The 20,083-nt window shown below is 38.8% G+C and overlaps 1 protein-coding gene across 1 annotated transcript; it reads right to left on the reverse strand.

The window, feature by feature from the left end:
- Positions 1-533: 533 nt before the first annotated feature.
- On the reverse strand, positions 534-19,692 carry PLEKHA3 (pleckstrin homology domain containing A3). The gene is made up of 8 exons (XM_087708436.1): positions 19,223-19,692; positions 13,089-13,205; positions 12,226-12,381; positions 9,710-9,846; positions 7,282-7,446; positions 6,525-6,568; positions 3,764-3,879; positions 534-2,531 (listed from the first exon to the last, which is right to left on the reverse strand). Exons 1-8 carry the CDS (start codon positions 19,260-19,262, stop codon positions 2,401-2,403), a joined length of 906 nt encoding a protein of 301 aa, XP_087564562.1. The 5' UTR covers positions 19,263-19,692; the 3' UTR covers positions 534-2,400.
- Positions 19,693-20,083: the final 391 nt, after the last annotated feature.

The raw sequence follows: 20,083 nt of genomic DNA on the forward strand, positions 1-20,083 counted from the left end.
GGATTGTGTGCTCCTGTCACTAAATGTCCATTTTGTCCACAATCTTAACATCCTCTATGACTTCCTAGTGCATGAAAATACCCAAAGGCTTACAACAATGAGACTTGCAATAAGGGCATTTTGGTCTCTCAAGCATGTGCTTTGGATTTCTTGAGTCCAGACCCCGAGGGGTTTAATCATAGAAGCACCAGTGATTTGTATCCCAACTCAACATTGACAAGTTCTCTTGGGGGTGCTCTTGCCATCAGTCCCCTGCCCCCAGTGTAGCTTTTAGGTGCCCTGGCTAGGGATGGGAGTTGTACCTGCTGTTTTGAGTGTAGACTTGGAGAGCTAGCAAATTGCAGTCAAAGTCACACCCACAGTGCTCCTCAATCCACCTGGGCGAGGTGTCCATTAGCTATGCTGCCTGGAGCACCATATAAGCATCAATCGAATGCATCTAAGGAGCACCAAGTTGCGAAAAGCTGCTTGGATCCTTGCAATCTAATGATAGTTGGTCAAAATTTATGCAAATATAAATAAATAAAGAATGCTTGTGTAAAAATTGCATTTATTGAACACTTACATCACTTTTTTTTTTTTAAAAAAAGCCATTTTTATTTCTTTTTAAAGTGCTCCACGGTCAATACGTTATTAACTAAACCTATTCCAAAGTGAATAAAAAACAAAAATACACATTTCAAAACACTTAACAACTTTGGACACAACCCCTCAGACATGTCTGTGCAAACACTGCTGAACTTCAAGTCCCATATTTCCTCTTTGCTCTGGCATAAACAGAGTGGCATCGCCAGAGCTTTCTCGGGCCCATGATGTACCATAGATCAGGGGGCTCCAACCTTTGCAACTTTAAGACTTGTGGACTTCACCTCAGTTGGCTAAGGAATTCCAGGAATTGAAGTTCACAAATCTTAAAGTTGACAAAATTAGGAACCCCTGCCATAGATGACTGCTACATGCTTTAGTTAGAATTTGGCCTCCCAGCACCGACAGAGGCAAGTGGCAGGGAGTGAATAGAAGAGAAGATCTTGCTATATTTTTCTGCTTTTCTGTGACTAGGGCCCACCATGGTGAAAGCCACCCTCCCTTTGGTATAAAGGATCATTAACATACATGTTCTGCTGCAAACACAAATACATTACAACAGCTGAAGAGCAGACTTTATAAAGGAGCATGAAATAAAAAAAACTTTGGTGAAAAGACACTCTGAAGATTAGTTTTGCCTGGGACTAAAAAAAGGGGGGGGAGGCGCGGGGGGGGGGGGTCAGTCCAGACAAAAGAAGCATTGTTTAACACAAGATAAAAATATGCCTTTACTTGAGGTTATAAGCTCCCAACACTGGATGGATTCTGCCCAATTAACTTGAAAAACAAACAAGCAAACACTGTCACAAGGCATATTTAGTGAGGAAAATCTCAACAAGAATTAAGCCTATTTTCTTATCTTTTCATCACACTAACATTAAATAGGCATTTTATGGTGCAAAAAGGAATACATATCTTTTTAAAATGTTAAAATATCTTTAACCAGTGTATAACATAATGCCTCATAATCACATATGCGTGCTTAAAAAAATACTGCACATCCATGACATATTTCTGATTGGCTATATTTTTGGGTGCAAGTCAAAGGAAAAAAAGCAGAAGCTTTCAGCTATCAGGCTGGGATTTAATTAATCAGGTAAGGTCTAACTCAAATTAAGCACTATAAAATCTCACCGACTGTGCTACATATCCATTTCACTTGATAGCATTGGTATGACTTTGAAGTGTTTAATTGTAGCTGAAATATTCCCTCCGATTCACTGACATTCTAGCTTGTTCAATGGAATTTCAGATATACTTTAAAAATCTCGGCTGTACCTTTGATAAAAAAGATACAGTAGTGGATAAGAGATTACTTATGAGGAATCACTTCAGTCTTTTAACAAACTCCACCACAAATCTCTCCTGAAATAAAGGTGCCATTACAATATGATGGACTGTCACTGATGTTGGTGGGAAAGAGACTGTACTCAGGGGAATGCATTTCTGGTAAAGCAACTCAGGGATTAAATTCAGTGGATCAGTCTAGGGCACAGGTTTTCCCTACTCTAGATCTGAAACCTGTTTCTCAAGGTTGGCCTGACTATCACACCCAGTAAAAAGAAGAGCAGTATTTACAAAGATGCATCCAGCTATCTATTAAAAAATACCCAAACTGAAATTTTCTTTTTAGGAAAATACTTTTGCAAGTCAACTATATAAAGATAAAATACACTTCAAATATAGTTTTTACATTATTCTATAAAGTGCAGAGAAAACCTTCACATAGGGAACTACTACTCCCGCACGATGAGAGCAGAATTACAGCAGCTTTTGCATAGCATTATTCAGAGGCAGTGGGAGTCACCTCTTGCCTCAGGAGATTGGCTCAGAAAGAGTCTCTTCGGGCACTCTGGGTTTCTGAGACAGCAACAGCTTTGCATCAGGAACAGCTGGCAGTGCCAAATCTTCATTAAGGGCTCCTCTAGAATTGAATGTTGCTAGTCCTGCAACATGAAAAGCACAGTTCAATCAATTTGTCCTTCTTTGCCTACTTTATACAAGGAGACACTATCCTATCTGAATCACAGGGCTGTGAGCTTAAGCAAAGATGTTCCAAATACAGCCTCAACTCTACTCTTCCCTGGTGGGCACAGACATCTAGACATTTCATTAACCAACTAGGTAACATCTTCATTGTTCAAAGAGAGTGTGGTTTGCTCTCTGTTTATATACAATGGTTTGCCCTGTCAGTGTACCCTACTCCCTAAATGTTACCTAACTGGGTGATGTCTGCAGGCAAACAACCAAAGTCAGAGAGTACCAAGGACTCCATTGTTCCACCCTGAGCTGCAAGTATTTTCTTCTATTGCTATCTAGGCCAGCAATAGCTTTGGTATACCAACCTTCCCACTGCCTTATATTTTATACCATACCAAGAAGTCATCCCAAGATTTAAGTGCTACGTATAAATCACATTTCAGAATCAGATACCTTCTGAAGAAAGCTAGTGTTTGGAAGCTGCTCAGGTATAAGATCCCATTAAAAGCTCAACTAGCACCCAGCCTCCTGTGTTGGGAATCCTATGTGCAATTCAGAACACTGACCACGGGAATGGACTGCCTTTGAAAGCCAGGGATGCACAACTGAGGAGAAGCAGTAGTTATAGTGGCAGGATCATGTCACATGAAAGAGTAAGACCAGGATTTTCTTTTCTTCTTTTTTTTTTCGGTCTGGGGTGGGGGGATGATTTATTTATTTTTTAAAACTCTCTCACCTCCAAATGGGAAATACAGTGCTATGGATTTTCAGTCACTGTAGTCAGACAGAGATGAGAACCTATAAAAAAGAGACTTGAGACCTCACACTGACCAATTCTTCATTCTGATCTTCTCCTTCACACAACAAGAAACACCACCGAGTTTAATTTTAACTTAAGATACATCTACATAATGGCACATAGGAAAAGTGCCACTAAGCATCAATAAAGAAGTTAGGAAAAATATCTCTCTGAATCGCCACTTCGGTATTTGTTGCACACTTTTTCACTGCTTACGGCATTGTGCCTGTTCTCTATCTTTAACAAACTCTTGAATCCATCTTAGTTGAATAAACATGGTGCAAGACAGTTGCTGTAATTTATTTTGATATTCACTGTTATTCTAGCAAAAACACAGGCTACGTTATACAAAAAATGAGTACAAAGTAATGACAACATCCGTAAGGTGATATGTCTTACTGTCTGTATCTTCAAAGGGAACATCTATGGAAGGTTCTGTATCTGAGACTGTTCTTCTCCACCGGTGGGAAAGCTGATGGGAAGACACATTTGGTTCTTTTCCAAAGCGACTGCTCCTAAAATTAAAATATTGCACAAGTTATGACATGTTTTTAAGACACATAGTTCTCTTGGGTTCATTAAGCTTGTTTGTAAATCCCTAACATGTGTTGCCAAAAAAGTAAACTACAAAAGATGAAAAGATGAAGAATCACTTCAGGTTAAACAAAAAATAATCTGCTAAGGAGTTAAACACCAAATTCCCAAATATCATTTTGAAGATTAGGTTGGCATGGCTATTTATGGTATGATGAAGTTAATGCTAATATAGATTTTAATAAACACTTCATTAAGCATGTTTCTAAAAGTTATAAAACAAGATTGACTGCCAGATTCCTCTACAGGTGTCACCTGAGAAGCATTTTTTAGAAAAGAAATGATAGTTACACAAACTTGGTTGACCTATGTTGATGTATTAAATTTTTGAAGGAGGACCTAAATTAAAATCAAGAAAACAACTGGAACCACAAAGTCGCACTCGTCAATAGTTGCTCATGCTCAATTGACAGAAAGGTTTAAATGGATAAGAATTGTGATTTTTACAAATGAGAAAACTGAATTTAAATTGGATTTGTTTACCAGTAATGAACATGTTATTTTAAGATCTTAAAATGAATATAGATGAATAGGTTAAAGACTGCATGATTAGATGGGCAAAATAATCTTTGATGAGTAGGAGACCATGTTCTGCAAAGGACTGAAATTTACATTGAATTGTAATTTGAAAGATATCATTCCAAAATCAAACAAATTAGGACCATAATGTTAAGGTTCACTTATCACATTGTGAGATATTGTCCGATCCCAAATAAACGGGAATACTCCATAGTCTGCCAATTGAAATTCACAGCCTGTTGCCCCATATAATCTCACATTAATTTTGGAAACATGTGTTTCTGGTGAGTTTCTCTTACATGATATAATTGAAAATTAATTCATTACTATTTGGAATTCACTATGACAGTTATGTTTTGTACAGGCAGTCCTTATTTAGTGACTGTTCAGAGTTATGACCTTGTGAGTCAGGGCACTCAAAAGTGATATAGTACATGATTGGCTGAGATGGTAAAACTGACTACTTTGATGGGAAAAAAATGAGCTTGTCCAGCTTTGTTTCTACCTGAAAACCACTTTTGGATTTTTTTGCTTGAAACTTAAAAAAATGGAACCTTAATTTTGGAATTTATTAGAACTAATTATAGAAATGCTATGTATTATTGTTGATTAAGAGGTCAATTATATTTGTATCTGTACCAAAGAAAGTTAGAAATTATTTTCATTTTTTCCCCTTTTCTCTGAAAATTCTATTTTTGCTCTTTTTCTGAGTTTTTCTTCTAATTTCTATTTTTCTGTTTCTTTGTATTTTATCTTTGTTGAAATTTAATAGTTTTTCTCAAAATAACAAAAATTAACAGCTAGTGTTTTCTATAGCATTCAATTCGAGGTAAAGGAAATGAAAAACAGACTTATGACCCATGCTCAAAGTTATGGACAGTGCAGCACCCCAAACTTCCATTATCAAAATTCAGATATTTGGCAACTGCCCACATTTACAACTGCAGGGGCACTTTAATTTCCCCATCTGCCTAGCTACATACACACACTTTTTGGCCACCCTGCACTGTGTCTTCATCTGGGAAGCTTCACCCACTCAGCAAGCCTTAATTCACTCAGCTGCCTTGTCAATTCCTCATATCAACCCTCCACTTTTTGGGCCCGGCTGCTAAAGCAGAAGCACCTTGCTGCCTTTTGCTGTTTCTTTTTTGGACCTAAGGCCACTCTGCTACCCAGGGCGCTCCAGCTTTCCCAGCTTCTTACATGGCTTCCTGGCCCATCCTAGCAGCATGGTGCCAAGATGCAGCACCCATGAAGCCTAGCAAGCACCAGCAGGCAGCACAGATTTATAAAGACAGCACTCATGGAATCACCTGTAGGAAACATTTCTTGAAGAAGCTGAGTCTGAGAAGGAAACATCAAAGGCAGTGAGATGCTTGAGCTGCAGCAGCTGGGCACAAAAAGGCAAAAGCTTGGTGTAGCGAATTGGGAGAGAAGGCAGCTAAACAAACAAACTTAGTTGCTGACACTTGCTAGGGCAGACTGGACAGTTCTGGATGTAGGGTGGCCAAAGGGCAGAGATAGGGGAGAGGTAGGTGGATGGGGTGAGTTGGAGGCAGTCCCGTAACTTATTGAAGCTTGGGGCTGGGAGGGACCAAGCCCAGAATGGATTGGATTGGGGTGGGTATTCATTTATCAGCCTGCAATTCTTTGTTAACAACCACAATCAGAGTGCTGGGATTGCTGTAGTACACCAGTCAGTCATGTGATATATCACTTTTGAGTGCCCTGACTTACAAGGTCATAACTGTGAACAGTCACTAAATGAGGACTGCCAGTACAAAACATAACTGTCATAGTGAATTCAATTCTAATCGAATTAATTTTCAATTATATCATGTAAGAGAAACTCACTAGAACTGCATTTTTCCAAAATTAATGTGAGATTATATGGGGCAACAGGCTGTGAATTTCAATTGCCACACCATGGAGTATTCCTGTTTATTTGGGATCGGACAATATCTCACAATGTGATAAGTGAACTTTAACATTATGGTTCTAATTTGTTTGATTTTGGAATAATATTTAATCACAACTTCATACTTACCTCTCAAGGGTACAGGTTCCAGGATGGCTAACAGAACGTTTCATCTAAAAAATAATATAAGTAATAAAGCAGGTTATTATAATTTTTAAAATAATAATTGTTTTTTAGTCTATTTCTAATGAAATATTATTTTAAAATATGTATTTAGAATATTTTTTCAGAATGTACAGGGAGAAGCATATATGATATGAACATAAAGGACATGGCATTTTTAACATAATTTTTTAAAAATACATTATTGTTTCTATTGTTGGTTTTAGTATTTAGTTTTCCAATGGTAAAGAGACCTAGAAGCACTATGTTTAAGTAAATGAGGATTAATAGGCTAGGTCTAAACTCTGTGCTTCAGAGGTTACCAGGTTTGCAGAAGAAACCATGAGTGCTTGGAAGGGAATAGAATAGTTTAGGGCTGGGAATAGTCAGCAATGGAGGTCCTCTATTTCCATTAAACTCCATAGGTTATCTTGATTTTTTGCTCATAGACAAATATGGAGTTTATTGGACAGTAAAAGTATGAGGTAATATATTCCTCAACATGCAAGTTTGTTATCAGAAGTACATGTTTCTAAAACAAGGCATTTAATAATAGGCACGTCTTCCTGAGAAGGTTTGAGGCTTTCATAACATTGGGCAGAGGCCTAGCCTGGTGACATGAACAAGGCCAACCTTGAGGAACCACATGCTAGCTTATCCCATACTGCTCCCTCCCAAAGTTCCCCAAATCTTCAGGAATGTTTGACATTAAAGAATATCCAACCATTTGTACTGGTGAAGGAGACACAGGAGAAACTAAAGGATCAGGATGAGGCAGTGGAAACATCTCTGGCTTAAATTTGGCATTTGCTATTTTCACACATTCTTCAAGTGTAGTGATAAATGTGTCACAGGTGGCACTGAGCAAGGAGGAAGCTTCATTCATATTCTGAAAACAAAAGGAAAGAGCAGGTATTGAAAACTCTCAGAGCAAAGTGTTTCCTAGCAAAACTTTTCACCAATTTAACTGTAATTTAATTGCAAACCAAAAATTGCAATTGCTGGTTTGTAGGGACTTAACTTACATTGATGAACACTAAACATTTTATTAACGGCTGGGTGGGGTGCAAATGTTGACTGTACCACTATACCACCTCAGACATTTTTGTTCTGATGCTTTGTTTATGACATGATAAAAGGTTATGAAATATTTAAAAAGAGAGAGAGCAGGCAGCTTTTCAGATGTTGGCAAACTGGAGAAGCCCAAGCCAACATATGCATTATGGATACAGGAGTACATGAAAAGTGCAAGAAGCTGGAGCTAATGAACTAAATGGCCTCTAACATTAACTCTATGAGTCAATGTTTATGTTTCTTGCAAGTGAACCCGAAATGCATCCCCTGAATCAGAGATGGCAGATTTTATTTCTCTTTTCCATTGCAGCAGGGATGGCATTTCCCCCCCCCCCCTGCTTTGATATAAAAGATTGTAAAGGCATTCAGGGTGGTATTATCACAACAAAATTAATCTTAAAATCAAAGAATTGTTAACCTCCATCTCCTGAGAACAAAGATCTCTCAATTTGTTAAATACAAATGTAATGGCTTTCATGGTTTGGAAATGGATTTTAACTTAGCAGGCAACTATGCAAAAAGAGGCTAGAAGAGCTACTGCCTTTTACATTTCACAAATGAAACAACATAACAATTTATCTATTATTTGTGATTTTTATAAAATGTGAAGATTCTAAAATCACTATCTTTTAAAGATGTATTCTAAGTTGGGTCTGGGGTCTGTACTTTTTACTTCCTTTCATTTTACTTTCAACTGAAAGTGGATTTATATTATGGGGCTGCCAAGATTCTGATGATATTGGATTGCTAACTGATGGCTTTATTTCAAAACAGGCAGAAGCACATAGTTATTTCTTTAGATGCTGAGAAAGGTTTTATAAGGTAGGAGGAGTATATTGATCTGAAGAAAATGGACTCCACAAAAGTCTGGATATTCATATCTTAAGTATGGTATGGTTAAGTGGGTACATTTATTGAGCAACTAGAATATATTCTAATAGTGTATTTTCTTTTTTTAATCTACAACGCAAAATCTCAACATAAATTACATAAATATGTTTAAATAATTAGCCTTCCAACATTCTAATTTTGTCAACAGAAATTCTGAAAATACTGTTGATAATGTGATAATTGAAATAAAATAGAAAATAGTATTGCCTCCAGAAGTTGCATTGTATTTCATAGATAATCTAGATGCATCTATCCCAATCTTATTATTTTAATACAAATGTTTAAGATGTCTAATTAAACTATAAATTGGGTAGATAAGACTACATATTATTCAGTAATAATTTCGATATGTTAACCCATGAGTTTTGCAATTATTTACTGATTTTTTAAAATTATCTTGGTTTAATGACTTCTAAAAATGTTTCTCAGATGGTTAATATAAATTTAACTCCATTTTAAAAGCAATGAAACAAGATACACATATATGGTATAGAATTCCTTTAGTTTTCTGGGTAAAATAAACGCAATTTTCAACAAGATTAACTTGTTAAGAGGCTTTTCCTATTTGCTATCTGTTAAATAACTTGGAGATGTTAGATGTGGAGCTCTTAATTTAGTAACCTACCTTTATAAGGTGCAGAAGGAAGTAAATTAAAACAATGCACCCATATACAAACGCACACACACACACACACACACACACACTCACACACACACACACAGTTATTCCCACAAGCCCATTGGGAGACCCACTTTTTTCACAAAACAGCTGCAGAACAACAGCAAATGGAAATAAAATGTCAATTCTTTCCATTCCAAGGACAGAAACAAACAAACGAAAAACTGTGAGACATGGAGAAAAGGGAGAGGAATAGAATGTGATAAAATCTGGAATCCTAAACATGAAAACATTGCAACAGTTTTGTTACATGCTTCAAGTGTCTTCATTTTTGTAGACACTTTCTTGTAGGGGATATTTTGCTAGGGAACAATAAACATTTAAAAATATAATCTGAAATATTTTGTATATATGTGAGATTCAATTATTACTGGTAGTATGGCAGTGATGGACTGTTAAGGTACTCTCAGATAAAGCTATAAATCCACCATGATACTATTGCACATCCTTATAATCCAAGAACTTAAAATGGGTGAATTAAAAACTCCTTCAAACAATTAAATATTACCTCAATACTTGGTGAGGAATGATTCCCATCATGATGTACATATTCTTGTATTGTATGGACCTGCTGCATCAAGAGGTCACAATAGAGACGCAGTTCAGACATTTTGGTTTTTAGAGATTCGTTGGTTTCACTTATTTCTGGAAGAATATAAAAAACCAGAAACTTACTAATCATGGTTATAAGTGCCCTCAGCAAAAATAAAAATCAATATTCATGTTTAATCTCATTCAAATTGACTGCAACTTGTTAAACTTCTGGTCTTTTTGCCAGCTTCCAATTTTGCCTCTATTTTGAAATTCATAAATATATTTTTTTCAAATGGGCCTACTAAGTGTGCAGAACTTCCTAAATAACTGTTTTGATTCACCCCGCAAAAGTGACTGATGGCTATGTTGGTTCCATAAAATGTATTAGTATTCAAGGCTCAATTTTGCCTTCTTCTACAGTATGTCTAACTGCAGAATCACTCCGAAATCTTCAGTTTTCTTAAGTATCTAGGTTCTCTGAAGGGAAGGATTCCAAGAATTATTATCCAATTTTTCTTCACCTGACTAACATATTCTAATCTATTATATAGTACAGGTAGTCCTCACTTACATTAGTTCATTTAGTGACTTTTTGAAGTTACAGTCGCACTGAAAAAGATGACATGACCGTTTTTCACACTTATGACAATCACGGCATCCCCATGGTCATGTGATCAAAATTCAGGCACTTGGGTACTCACTCAGATGATCGCAATGTCCCAGGACATGTGATCCCCTTTTATGATCTTCTGACAAGCAGTCATTGGGGAAGCCAGATTCATTAAACAATTGTGTTACTAATTTAACAAGTGATTCACTTAACAGCAGCAAAAAGGTCACACAGTGGGGCAAAATTCACTTAACAAATATCATTCTTAGCAACAGAAATTTTGGGTTCAATTATGGTCATAAGTTGAGGACTATCTGTGTATTCATCGTTGTTAAAGGCAATAGAATTATGTGTGCCCTGAAACAGGTTCCACAAAAGCAGTGGCTGTTACTTTGAAGTAAAATCATCTCAACAAAATCAACTCAACAAAATGAACAGATTTCAATACATATAACTGAGAAAAAGTCCCAATGACAGTGTGCACCCCAACCACACATTCACCCCTCTTGTGAAGTAATCTATGGTGGAGGATTTCTACCTAATAGAAGGAACCCTGTAGAGTCCCCAACTGCATACTGCCTGGGGGAGCCCTATTTGCAAGCATTTCTGTGTATGCAGGACAGCATCACATTAACAATGGAGGCATGCATCAATGGCAGGAGTGGGGGAAGCAGAACATTCTGCACCAGTTCCCAAATTCTGCAGAACTAAAAAGCAAGCTACCCTTTACTTCTAGGTGAAAAGAGCAAGGGCCACTCTGTGTCAGAATAATATAATAAACCAGCCTTGCCCCTTTTTACTTGGCTAATGCTTGTTTTCCTCTTCTCTATATGTCTTCGTACTTCTTTTTGAATCAGATCTATTGTACTGTGAACCTTCCACAAGAAATGTCTTAATTTTGAGTGCCTGAAGACTATAAAAGTGCCTAGAAGTTTCAAACAAAGATGATTAGGAGGCTGGAGGCTAAAACACATGAAGAATGTTTGCAGGAATTGGATATGGCTAGTCTAGTGAAAAGAAGGACCAGGAGTGTCATGATGTGTTCCAATATTGAGGGGCTTCCCCAAAGAACAGGGGGTCAACCTATTCTCCAGAACATTTGAAGGCAGGACAATAAGCAATTGATGGAAACTAATCAAAGACAAAAGCAATCTAGAACCAAGAAGAAATCTTCTAACAGTGAGAACAATTAACCAGTGGAATGGCTTGCCTCTCAAAGTTATGGGTGTTCCATCACTGGAGGCTTTGAAGAAGAGATTGGACAGTCATTTGTCTCAAATGGTTTAGGCTTTCCTGCTTGAGCAGAGGATTGGACTAGAAGGTCCCTTCCAACTCTGTTATTTTGTTAAGCAAAGGTACAAAAGCTCCCCTACTGTTCAACATGAAGGAAAGATCCCATAGATTAGGCCTCCTCCGAATTCCATCAGCCGGCCAATGTCGACTGGCAACTACCCGGAGGAGAGCCTTCTCGGTGGCTGCTCCGACCCTCTGGAACGAACTCCCCGTGGAGATTCGTACCCTCACCACCCTCCAGACCTTCCGGGTAGCCCTTAAATCCTGGCTGTCCCGACAGGCCTGGGGCTAAAGACTCCAACCCCACTGGAATAGTATGACTGTTGTGCTTTTTTAATGATGTATTGTCTTCATGTTTGTAACTTGTTTGTCCTTCCCTCCCCCTGAATTGTGAGCCGCCCTGAGTCCCCTCAGGGAAAAGGGCGGCATACAAATAAAGTAAATGAAATGAAATGAAATGAAAATGAAATGAAATGAATCATGCTTTCTAACCATGAAATAAAAAGAAATAAAATTACATGTACTTTTGATAGTTTTGAAGAAAGTAGCTTTTAAGAATTCCATAATATTTTAGAAAACATATGCACCTTTTTCTTTTTTAGTTTTGGCATCAGTCAGGCAAGCTTTGGAGCTCCCAAGGGCTACTAGCCACCTTTGTCGCTCAGCAGCATTAACAGCTTTCATGTAGAAATGCTGTTCTCCTGGAATTATTAGCTCCATTCTGGTGCTATCTATAGGATGAACTTAGGAAAAAGAGAAAACATAAAATAAGCTTATACATTTTCTTAAATCACCTAGAATAAGAAAAGTGTTAGCTAAATAAAATTTATGTATTCATATATCAAATTTAACTGCCCATCACCCATGCAGAGAGGCTCTGGAGGATGTACAATTTAATCAATATAATAAAAGATTTTTAAATTTGTTTTAATATAAAATGTGTTACTTTAGATAAAGGATTGAGAAAGCAATGCTGACCAGCACCAATTCACTTGCAAAAGCCCCTCCCCCCCCCCATGCATGGCATTGCAGAAGGATAACAGAAAGATATGCCATACTTGTGTAATTAGTGCTGGGTTTTTTTGTCCTTCTGTGATATTAACATATATTTCATTCTTCAGATTCAAGGGTTTGTGTTCAAAGGTAGACTACATCTGCTTAGATGTTCTTTGTGTTTTATTAAATATTGCCACCAAAGGCAGGTGAGCTATGGAATCAGGAACAGAGGCAAATATCCTTTTAAACTAAGGAAAAACGATGTCTCAAGGACATGTTCAGTTTTGAAAACTAAGTTTAATTCCAGAATTGAGCTCCTGTCATTTCTTAGGATTCTTCTTCTCCCCAAAGTTGTTATGGCTCCATATTGTGTGTTCCTATAAGTAAGCAATTTAGAACCAAGCCTAACAGTAGAGACTAAAACAAAAGGCCAATGCCTCACTGCTAATCTTACCTTTGATTTCACAAACAGCCATCTTTATACTTCCTTTGCTGCCTTTACAAACATCTTCCTGTGAATCGTAGTAGGACAATATCCCGTTATCCAGAACAAACCAGCGAGGCTTCCAACCTAAGAAAATAGCAGAAAACAGTGTTCATCTGTTTTGCTACAAATATAATTTCATATACACTGTAATACCATCCTTCATATAGAATTTACAGCTGAAAGCAAAATTCATGTTCATTCACATTTTTGGGCATAAATGATGCCATTTTAATAACATAGACTAATCTACATTTTGAAAATTGATATTCATTAGACAGGTAGAAAGACCTAAATAGCCCATCTAAAGAACTTTAAATTGCTGATAAATTTCACTTCTGTAATTCACTCTTCTGGCATAGATGGACATATTAAATTTATGCATCTGATGTTTTAAAAGATTGATGCAGCTGCCATATTATATAAACTAACTGTAGATGGCTAATAACAAATAAACTAATTATAGATTTCTTTTTCCAAACAACAAAGAGACTGATAACAAGCTACAAAAAAATGCAAAACCCTTTGATACCATCAAGCACCATAACAATCCCATTAAACCACCAATACAGGGCTCATCTTAACAGCCTTTGGGAAGGTGAGGATGTTTGGTGCCCTCCACTTCAGAGGGGAAGCAGATCCATAATTTAGGCACATCTACAAGACAGGTTTGCTTTCTAGAACCCACCGGGTGAAAAAGGTAGGGGGGGGTACAGTAAATCCCACCTATTCCAATATAGTGGGGTGGCTAGATGTCCTCTGGGAGAGGAAGATAACTGATAACTGGTTCCATGCCAGATAGGCTTTAAAAATTATAACCAGAATCTTGAAAGAAGCCTGTAGAGCTGGTGCAACAGTGTGGGGTGTCCAGAACTGCACACATTGCTGCATTCTGGATTGAACTGAATCTTACAGGTGGCTTTACAGGGCAGCCCTATGTAGGGTGCATTATAATAATAATCCAAATGGGAAGTGACTTGGGCATCATTGACTCTGAGCAAGATCTCCCAGTTCTACAATTGTGCAGCTGTGCAAAGGCCCCTCTGGATATGACTGCCATCTACTCTTTGAGCAGGAGTCTCTAGTGTAGAAAGACCTCCAAATTGTGTAGCAACTTTGTCTTGCTGGAGTCATGTAGCCAGTTTCTTTCCATTAGATCCATATCTTCCAGGCTCTGGGTAAATTTAAATTTGTCCAGCCTGGGCTTTCCACTTAATAAAACAGAGTTAAGAAAACCTTTGAAAAATAATCTTTTTAACTAGCAAAATATACAGAGTACATGTGTGTTGGGGGGGGAGGTTAAAATCTACAAGATGATGTCACAGGTTAACTCTTTGGTTATGTGTCAATGCTGCATACATATACAAAAGAGACAGAGCTTAGATTGTGACAGTCACCACAATCCACCTATCACCTTTTAATCCCTTCCAACTGAAGCAAATCAGATCAAAGCAGTTGCTTTTAAAGAGATCATCTTAAAAGGTACTGACATTTTAGAATGTGCAGCTTTACTTACATTCCATTTGTTCAGTGGACAAATGCTGGAGATTATCCTAAGCAAGGCATGGAATACCTTTCAGGATGAATTCTGGATTGCTTCTTCAGATACTTCCTGCAAGGCCGCATGATCTCAGTGGACAAGACTAGGACTCTTGCATATGAAAGCCCATTGTCAGACATAATCTGGCCCAGGAAAAAGAGCCTAGGTTTCAAATCGAGAGGCTCATGGCCCCTTTCTAGTCCTACTCTTAGACTAACTGTAAATGTCTACCAAATTTTCAATAAAGAGAGTTAATTATCCATAAATATTACTATCATTTTCCTCATTTATGGATGGATGGAATACAGTATATATGTGTGTGTGTGTGTGTGTGTGTGTGTGTGTATTGTGCGAACATGTCCCATTTAAATATGTACTGAAAGCACAATTAAAAATTAATGTGAAACATTCTAAAAAACAGATACAATATAATTGATGCTCAACCTAGAAATACAATAAAGGGATCATTTTAAATACAGAAACACATACATCCTTTACTGTACCAAATTACAAAGTAATATTTGAAATACCTAATCGTTTAAAAAGAACCCCATGCATTCGATATATTACACTACAGGTATAGAACCAAGCTGTCCTTGGAGAAGATTTTACAATTGGGGCTTACTAGAAGCTAAAGCAAAGACCCTTTGATTCCCTGCAATTATTTCTGCCCCTGCCACATCTGTTCTGGTTATCATTTAAGGGACTGAAGGAATCATAAGAAAGCAAAGGTAAACATTTGAGCGATATAAATACCTAACTAGTATCCATGTGCTATCAAGCCCAATTTAACAATTTCCATATATTGACTTACACAGAGCAGAACAAAAAAGGGACAACAGTATCAACCAAAGGCAGTGGCAGAGTTATCAAGCTAAAGCCCTGATCAAGCAATTTATGGCTGTCATTGCACCAATCAGCAAAGCTGTCTGGTTCTGGATGCAAATAAGGCTTTGCTAAACCCTAAAGAGCATGGTATCCTTTGCCCACAGCTGACTCCATAAAAGAAAAAAAAATATTGAGTTTTTTTTCAAATCCAACTTTAATGACTTCATGGAGTAAATTATGTAGTTTTCTTAATAAAATCATGGAAACAGTTTGATCTCTTCCAGAATGTGTGTGGGCATGTCTTTAATTCCACAGTCTAATTCTATTCTTTTATAGATTACAGTATTGACAAGAAGCAGAGTGAAGTATTTATTTCAAATAGTAAACAACAACAAAGTTCTAAAGATTCAAATCTGGAGGTTTTTCCGGTTTTTAATTACAAGTCTCCCAGAGTTGTGGGGAATCAGGTGGTCTATAATTGTATAACTAAATTCTACAATAAATAGATGCCTAATCAAATGCCCCAAATTCCAAACTATTTCAAGAAACTATCATGTCTAATAAAAAGTAATATTATATTTCTAATATAAATCTTAAGATTCTTAAAAGATACATCCTGAGGATAATTCAAATTATGGGATGAAGCAAACAAAAGCTTGAAATGCATGAAGTACCATGAAAATGACTCATCTTAAAACGCACAAACTTTCCTGAAGTGGATCCTCCTCACTGATACACCTAATAATGATGAGATCAATTACAGGACAATCTTAAATACCCTTTTGGTCATTTTTCCATCCTGAAAGACCTAACCACTATCATCTAGGGAGCCAGTAAAACAAGAGAGTAAAATGAAATAGATTTACTTCTGAAATAAAGATTCAGGGTAGAAAGCTTAAAATATTTCTTCTACAGGTAGTCCACAATTAACAACCACAACTGAGCCCAAAGTTTCCGTTGCTAAGTGAAACATTTGTTAAATGAGTTTTGCTCCACTTAGCAGTTGTAAAGTGAATCACTGCAGTTCTTAAGTTAGTAACACAATTGTTAAGTGAATCTGGTTTCCCCATTGACTTTGCTTGTCAGAAAGTCTCAAAAGGCACTGCAACCTTCATAAATAAGAGTCAGTTGCCAAGCGTCTGAATTTTGATCACGTGACTACGAAGGTGCTGCAATGGTCGTAAGTATGAAAACTGGTCATAAGTCATTTTTTTCACTGCTGTTGCAACTTTGAATAGTCACTAAATGAACTGTTGTAAGTCTGTACTCAGCCCCTAAACTGTTGAAATGCTGAAGCCTGCTTTAAGCCAGTGACTTTATGCTCTGATTTACAAGAGTTTAAGCCCAGTAATGGACTTCTCCATCATTCCTAACTACAGAGAGCTTTGACTTACAGTAGTTCATTTAGTGACTGTTCGAAGTTACAGCAGCATTGAAAATAGTAACTTTTGACCATTTTTCACACTTACGACCCTTGCAGTATCCCAGTGGTCACGTGCTTAACATTCAGATACTTGACAACTGACTCATATTTATGATGGTGGCAGTGTTCAGGAATCATTTTGCGACCTTCTGACAAGCAAAGTCAATGGGGAAGCCAGATTCACTTAACAACCAGGTTACTAATTTAACAATTGCAGCAATTCACTTAACAAATATGGCAAAAAATGTCATCAAATAGGACAAATTCACTTAACAAATTTCTCTCTTAAGAACATTTATTTTGGACTCAATTGTGGTTGTATGTTGAGGACTACCTGTACATGTAATTGAGACTAATGTATGACTTAGTCAGAGACAGTTAGCTTGTGGTTTATGAACTAAGAACATAAATATGTCGAAACAGTTAACTGTTCTTTCTTTTGCATCAAATTTGCAGCATTTAACTGCAATATGTGATGCCTGTATTTATTTTACTATGTATTCTTTGTGTGTGTGTGTGTGTGTGTGTGTGTGTTTTTGTAGATTTTCATGGGTGTAGATATGCTGGTCTTGTTGTATTCGGGTCTTTTCCTATGTAAGATTGAGATTGTCTTGGCAACGTTTCAGCGAGGTCTCACTCGCCATCTTCAGGCTAGGTTTTGGGTTCATACATACATACATACATACATACGTATATATGTATATATGTATGTATACATATACATACACACACATACACACACACACACATATTCATTCATTTGTTTAGAGGGGGGTATTTTTGTTTTTGTAAAATACTTCCAGAATATTAACTACCGGTACCTGGGAGTTGTAAAAAGTTGTAAAATGGGAGAAAACAAATTTCTCACTCAACAACATAAATTTTGGAGCAGGTTGTGGTCCTAAGCTGAAGATTACCTGCATGGGCTGAGACTGATGGTAGTTGGGAGTCCAGCAATCTGAAATACTACAAGGGCCACCTCCGGGCTGTGCCTTCCATCTCCCTGTCCTCTCCTCAGCCAGCCTCCCCTCTCGGCCTCTTCCTACAAGGCTTTGACCAAGCAACGCATTGCTTCTTTCCCTCATCCAGAGGCAGCTGCCCTCCCTTTTCTTCCCCCCCCCACGCCTGCTTCGCTCGGTAGTGGGGGGGGAGGGAGACCGCGCCTTTATTCCTCCTCGGCGTCTTCAAAGGACGAGCAGCTGAGGCCGCGGGGCCAACGGACAGGGCAGTGCGACCCCACGCGCGACTGACGGACGCCCGCGTGCGCATTCCTTCCTCCTTCCCTCCTGCGCCCGAGGGTTAGGCACGCAGCGTAACCCACCTGTGAGGTAGTCCCGAAGATGCTCTCCGGCCCCCCGCCTCAAGAGGCAACTAACTGGGCTTCATTTGAAGACGTTTCGCTTCTACCCTCAAAACGACGCTCTAGGCCAGTGTTTTTCAACCTTTTTTGTGCAAAGGCACACTTTTTTCATGAAAAAAATCACGAGGCACACCACCATTAGAAAATGTTAAAAAAATTTAACTCTGTGCCTATATTGACTATATATAAAGTGTTTTTCCCACGGCACACCTTACACTATGTCACGGCACACTAGTGTGCCGCGGCACAGTGGTTGAAAAACACTGCTCTAGGCCACTGCGCACCAGAACAACTACCAGTGTTTCTCAACCTTGGCGACTTTAAGTCCTGTGGATTTCAACTCCCAGAATCCCCAGCTTCTGGCTGGGGGATTCTGGGAGTTGAAGTCCACAGGACTTAAAGTCGCCAAGGTTGAGAAACACTGAATTAGACACAAGGACAGTTTTTTTCCCCAATGCCATCACTCTGCTAAACAGCTAATTCCCACAACACTGTCAAATAATTTACTAAGACTATTACTATTCTTCTTCTCTCCCTTCCTAATACATACCTCTCCTCACTTATGACTGCTTGTATCTTTACAAGCAGTCATAAGTGATGACTTATATTGTTTCTATTTGTTTCCTAGTAGGGTTGATAGCTTATTAGGAACCTTGACTATCACCAAGTGTTGTGTCTTTTTATTCTTGATGAATGTATTTTATTCGGCTTATGCCCACTGAGAGCACTTGCACCAAAGACAAAACTGGCCAATAAAGAACAAAGAATTCTATTCTCCTCCCAAGAAGCTTCTTCAGCTCAAGAAGAAGCCGAAGAAGCTTCTTGGGAGGAGAAGCGAAACGTCTTCCAAGGAAAATACCGTAGTTGGAAGAAGGAAAAGAAAAAAAAAGAGCACCTTCGGGACAACCCTGAGCTGGATGACTTGAAGAACCTCCGTAGCAGATATATTTTACCTGTGAGGTAATTCGTCCACTTGTACAGGACGCCTTCCATCGTTCAGAAGAGCCGCCGCCCCTGGCGCACCATCCTGCTCGCCCGCCTCCTCCTTCGAGAGCGGCGGCGGCGGCAAGGCCAGCCCTCCTGGCGCCCCGCAGCCTTCCAAGGCACCGGCGGCGTCGGTGACAGCAGAGCAGCAGCGGGAGGAGGCGGAATCCGCGATGGGCATGGAGGGTTGAGAGAGGCTTAGCTCGAAAGGCAGCCGCCGCCTCCTCCTCCTCCGCCGCCGCCGCCTTTGGCTGCTGTGAGAGACGCGGCTACCCAAGCGGGTTTGAAGTCACTCATTGCCCGTCTCTGAGGAAACAAAACAATGAACGACGTCTCTTCCCCGGGGCTCGGCTCGTCTGCCTCTTCGGTCGGTCGGTCCGTTGGCTTGTTTGCCTTCGCCTTCCCCTCTCCCTTTCCCGGGCGTTTGGGGCCATCGGCCCTGACGTCTCATTTACTTCCTGGATACAGGGAGAAGAGGTTGCCCGTAGAGCGGGGGGGGGGAATAGACCCAACGCGCATGCTCGCATCGTTGCGGAACTCCGAAGAATATCGCCGCCTTCCATTTCCAGTTCTTCCTCTCCAGGAGCGAGGATGGGAAACTCCGTACAACACCAAAAAGCTTCTCATCCAAGACGGTTCCGCTCCTCATCCAAGAAGCTTCCTTAGCTCCGAAGCAGCTTCTTGGATGAGAAGCGAAACGTCATCCAAGAAAAAAACAGAAAGCTCAGTTACCTCTTGAAAAAGCACTTTTGGGACCTGTGTCCTGGCGGGAAACGAAAAGTGATTGTTCTTCCTTCCCTTGCCTATGGAGAACAGTGCGATGGTAAAAT

This window comes from Thamnophis sirtalis, unplaced genomic scaffold (genome assembly GCF_051295495.1).
Source record: "Thamnophis sirtalis isolate CommonGarterSnake01/CBP01778 unplaced genomic scaffold, rThaSir2_p1.2 scaffold_1, whole genome shotgun sequence".
Classification (NCBI taxonomy): Eukaryota; Metazoa; Chordata; class Lepidosauria; order Squamata; family Natricidae; genus Thamnophis; species Thamnophis sirtalis.

What these genes read in the sequence shown, in the direction of transcription:
- PLEKHA3 (XM_087708436.1), bottom strand. Translation starts at nt 19,262, where the DNA reads ATGGAAGGCGTCCTGTACAAGTGGACGAATTACCTCACAG. An exon ending in ATTCCTCACCAAGTATTGAG is followed by an intron (nt 7,447 to 9,709) that starts GTAATATTTAAT and finishes TTTTGTTTTCAG; the next exon opens with AATATGAATGAAGCTTCCTC. An exon ending in GGAACCTGTACCCTTGAGAG is followed by an intron (nt 3,880 to 6,524) that starts GTAAGTATGAAG and finishes TTTTAATTTTAG; the next exon opens with GAGCAGTCGCTTTGGAAAAG.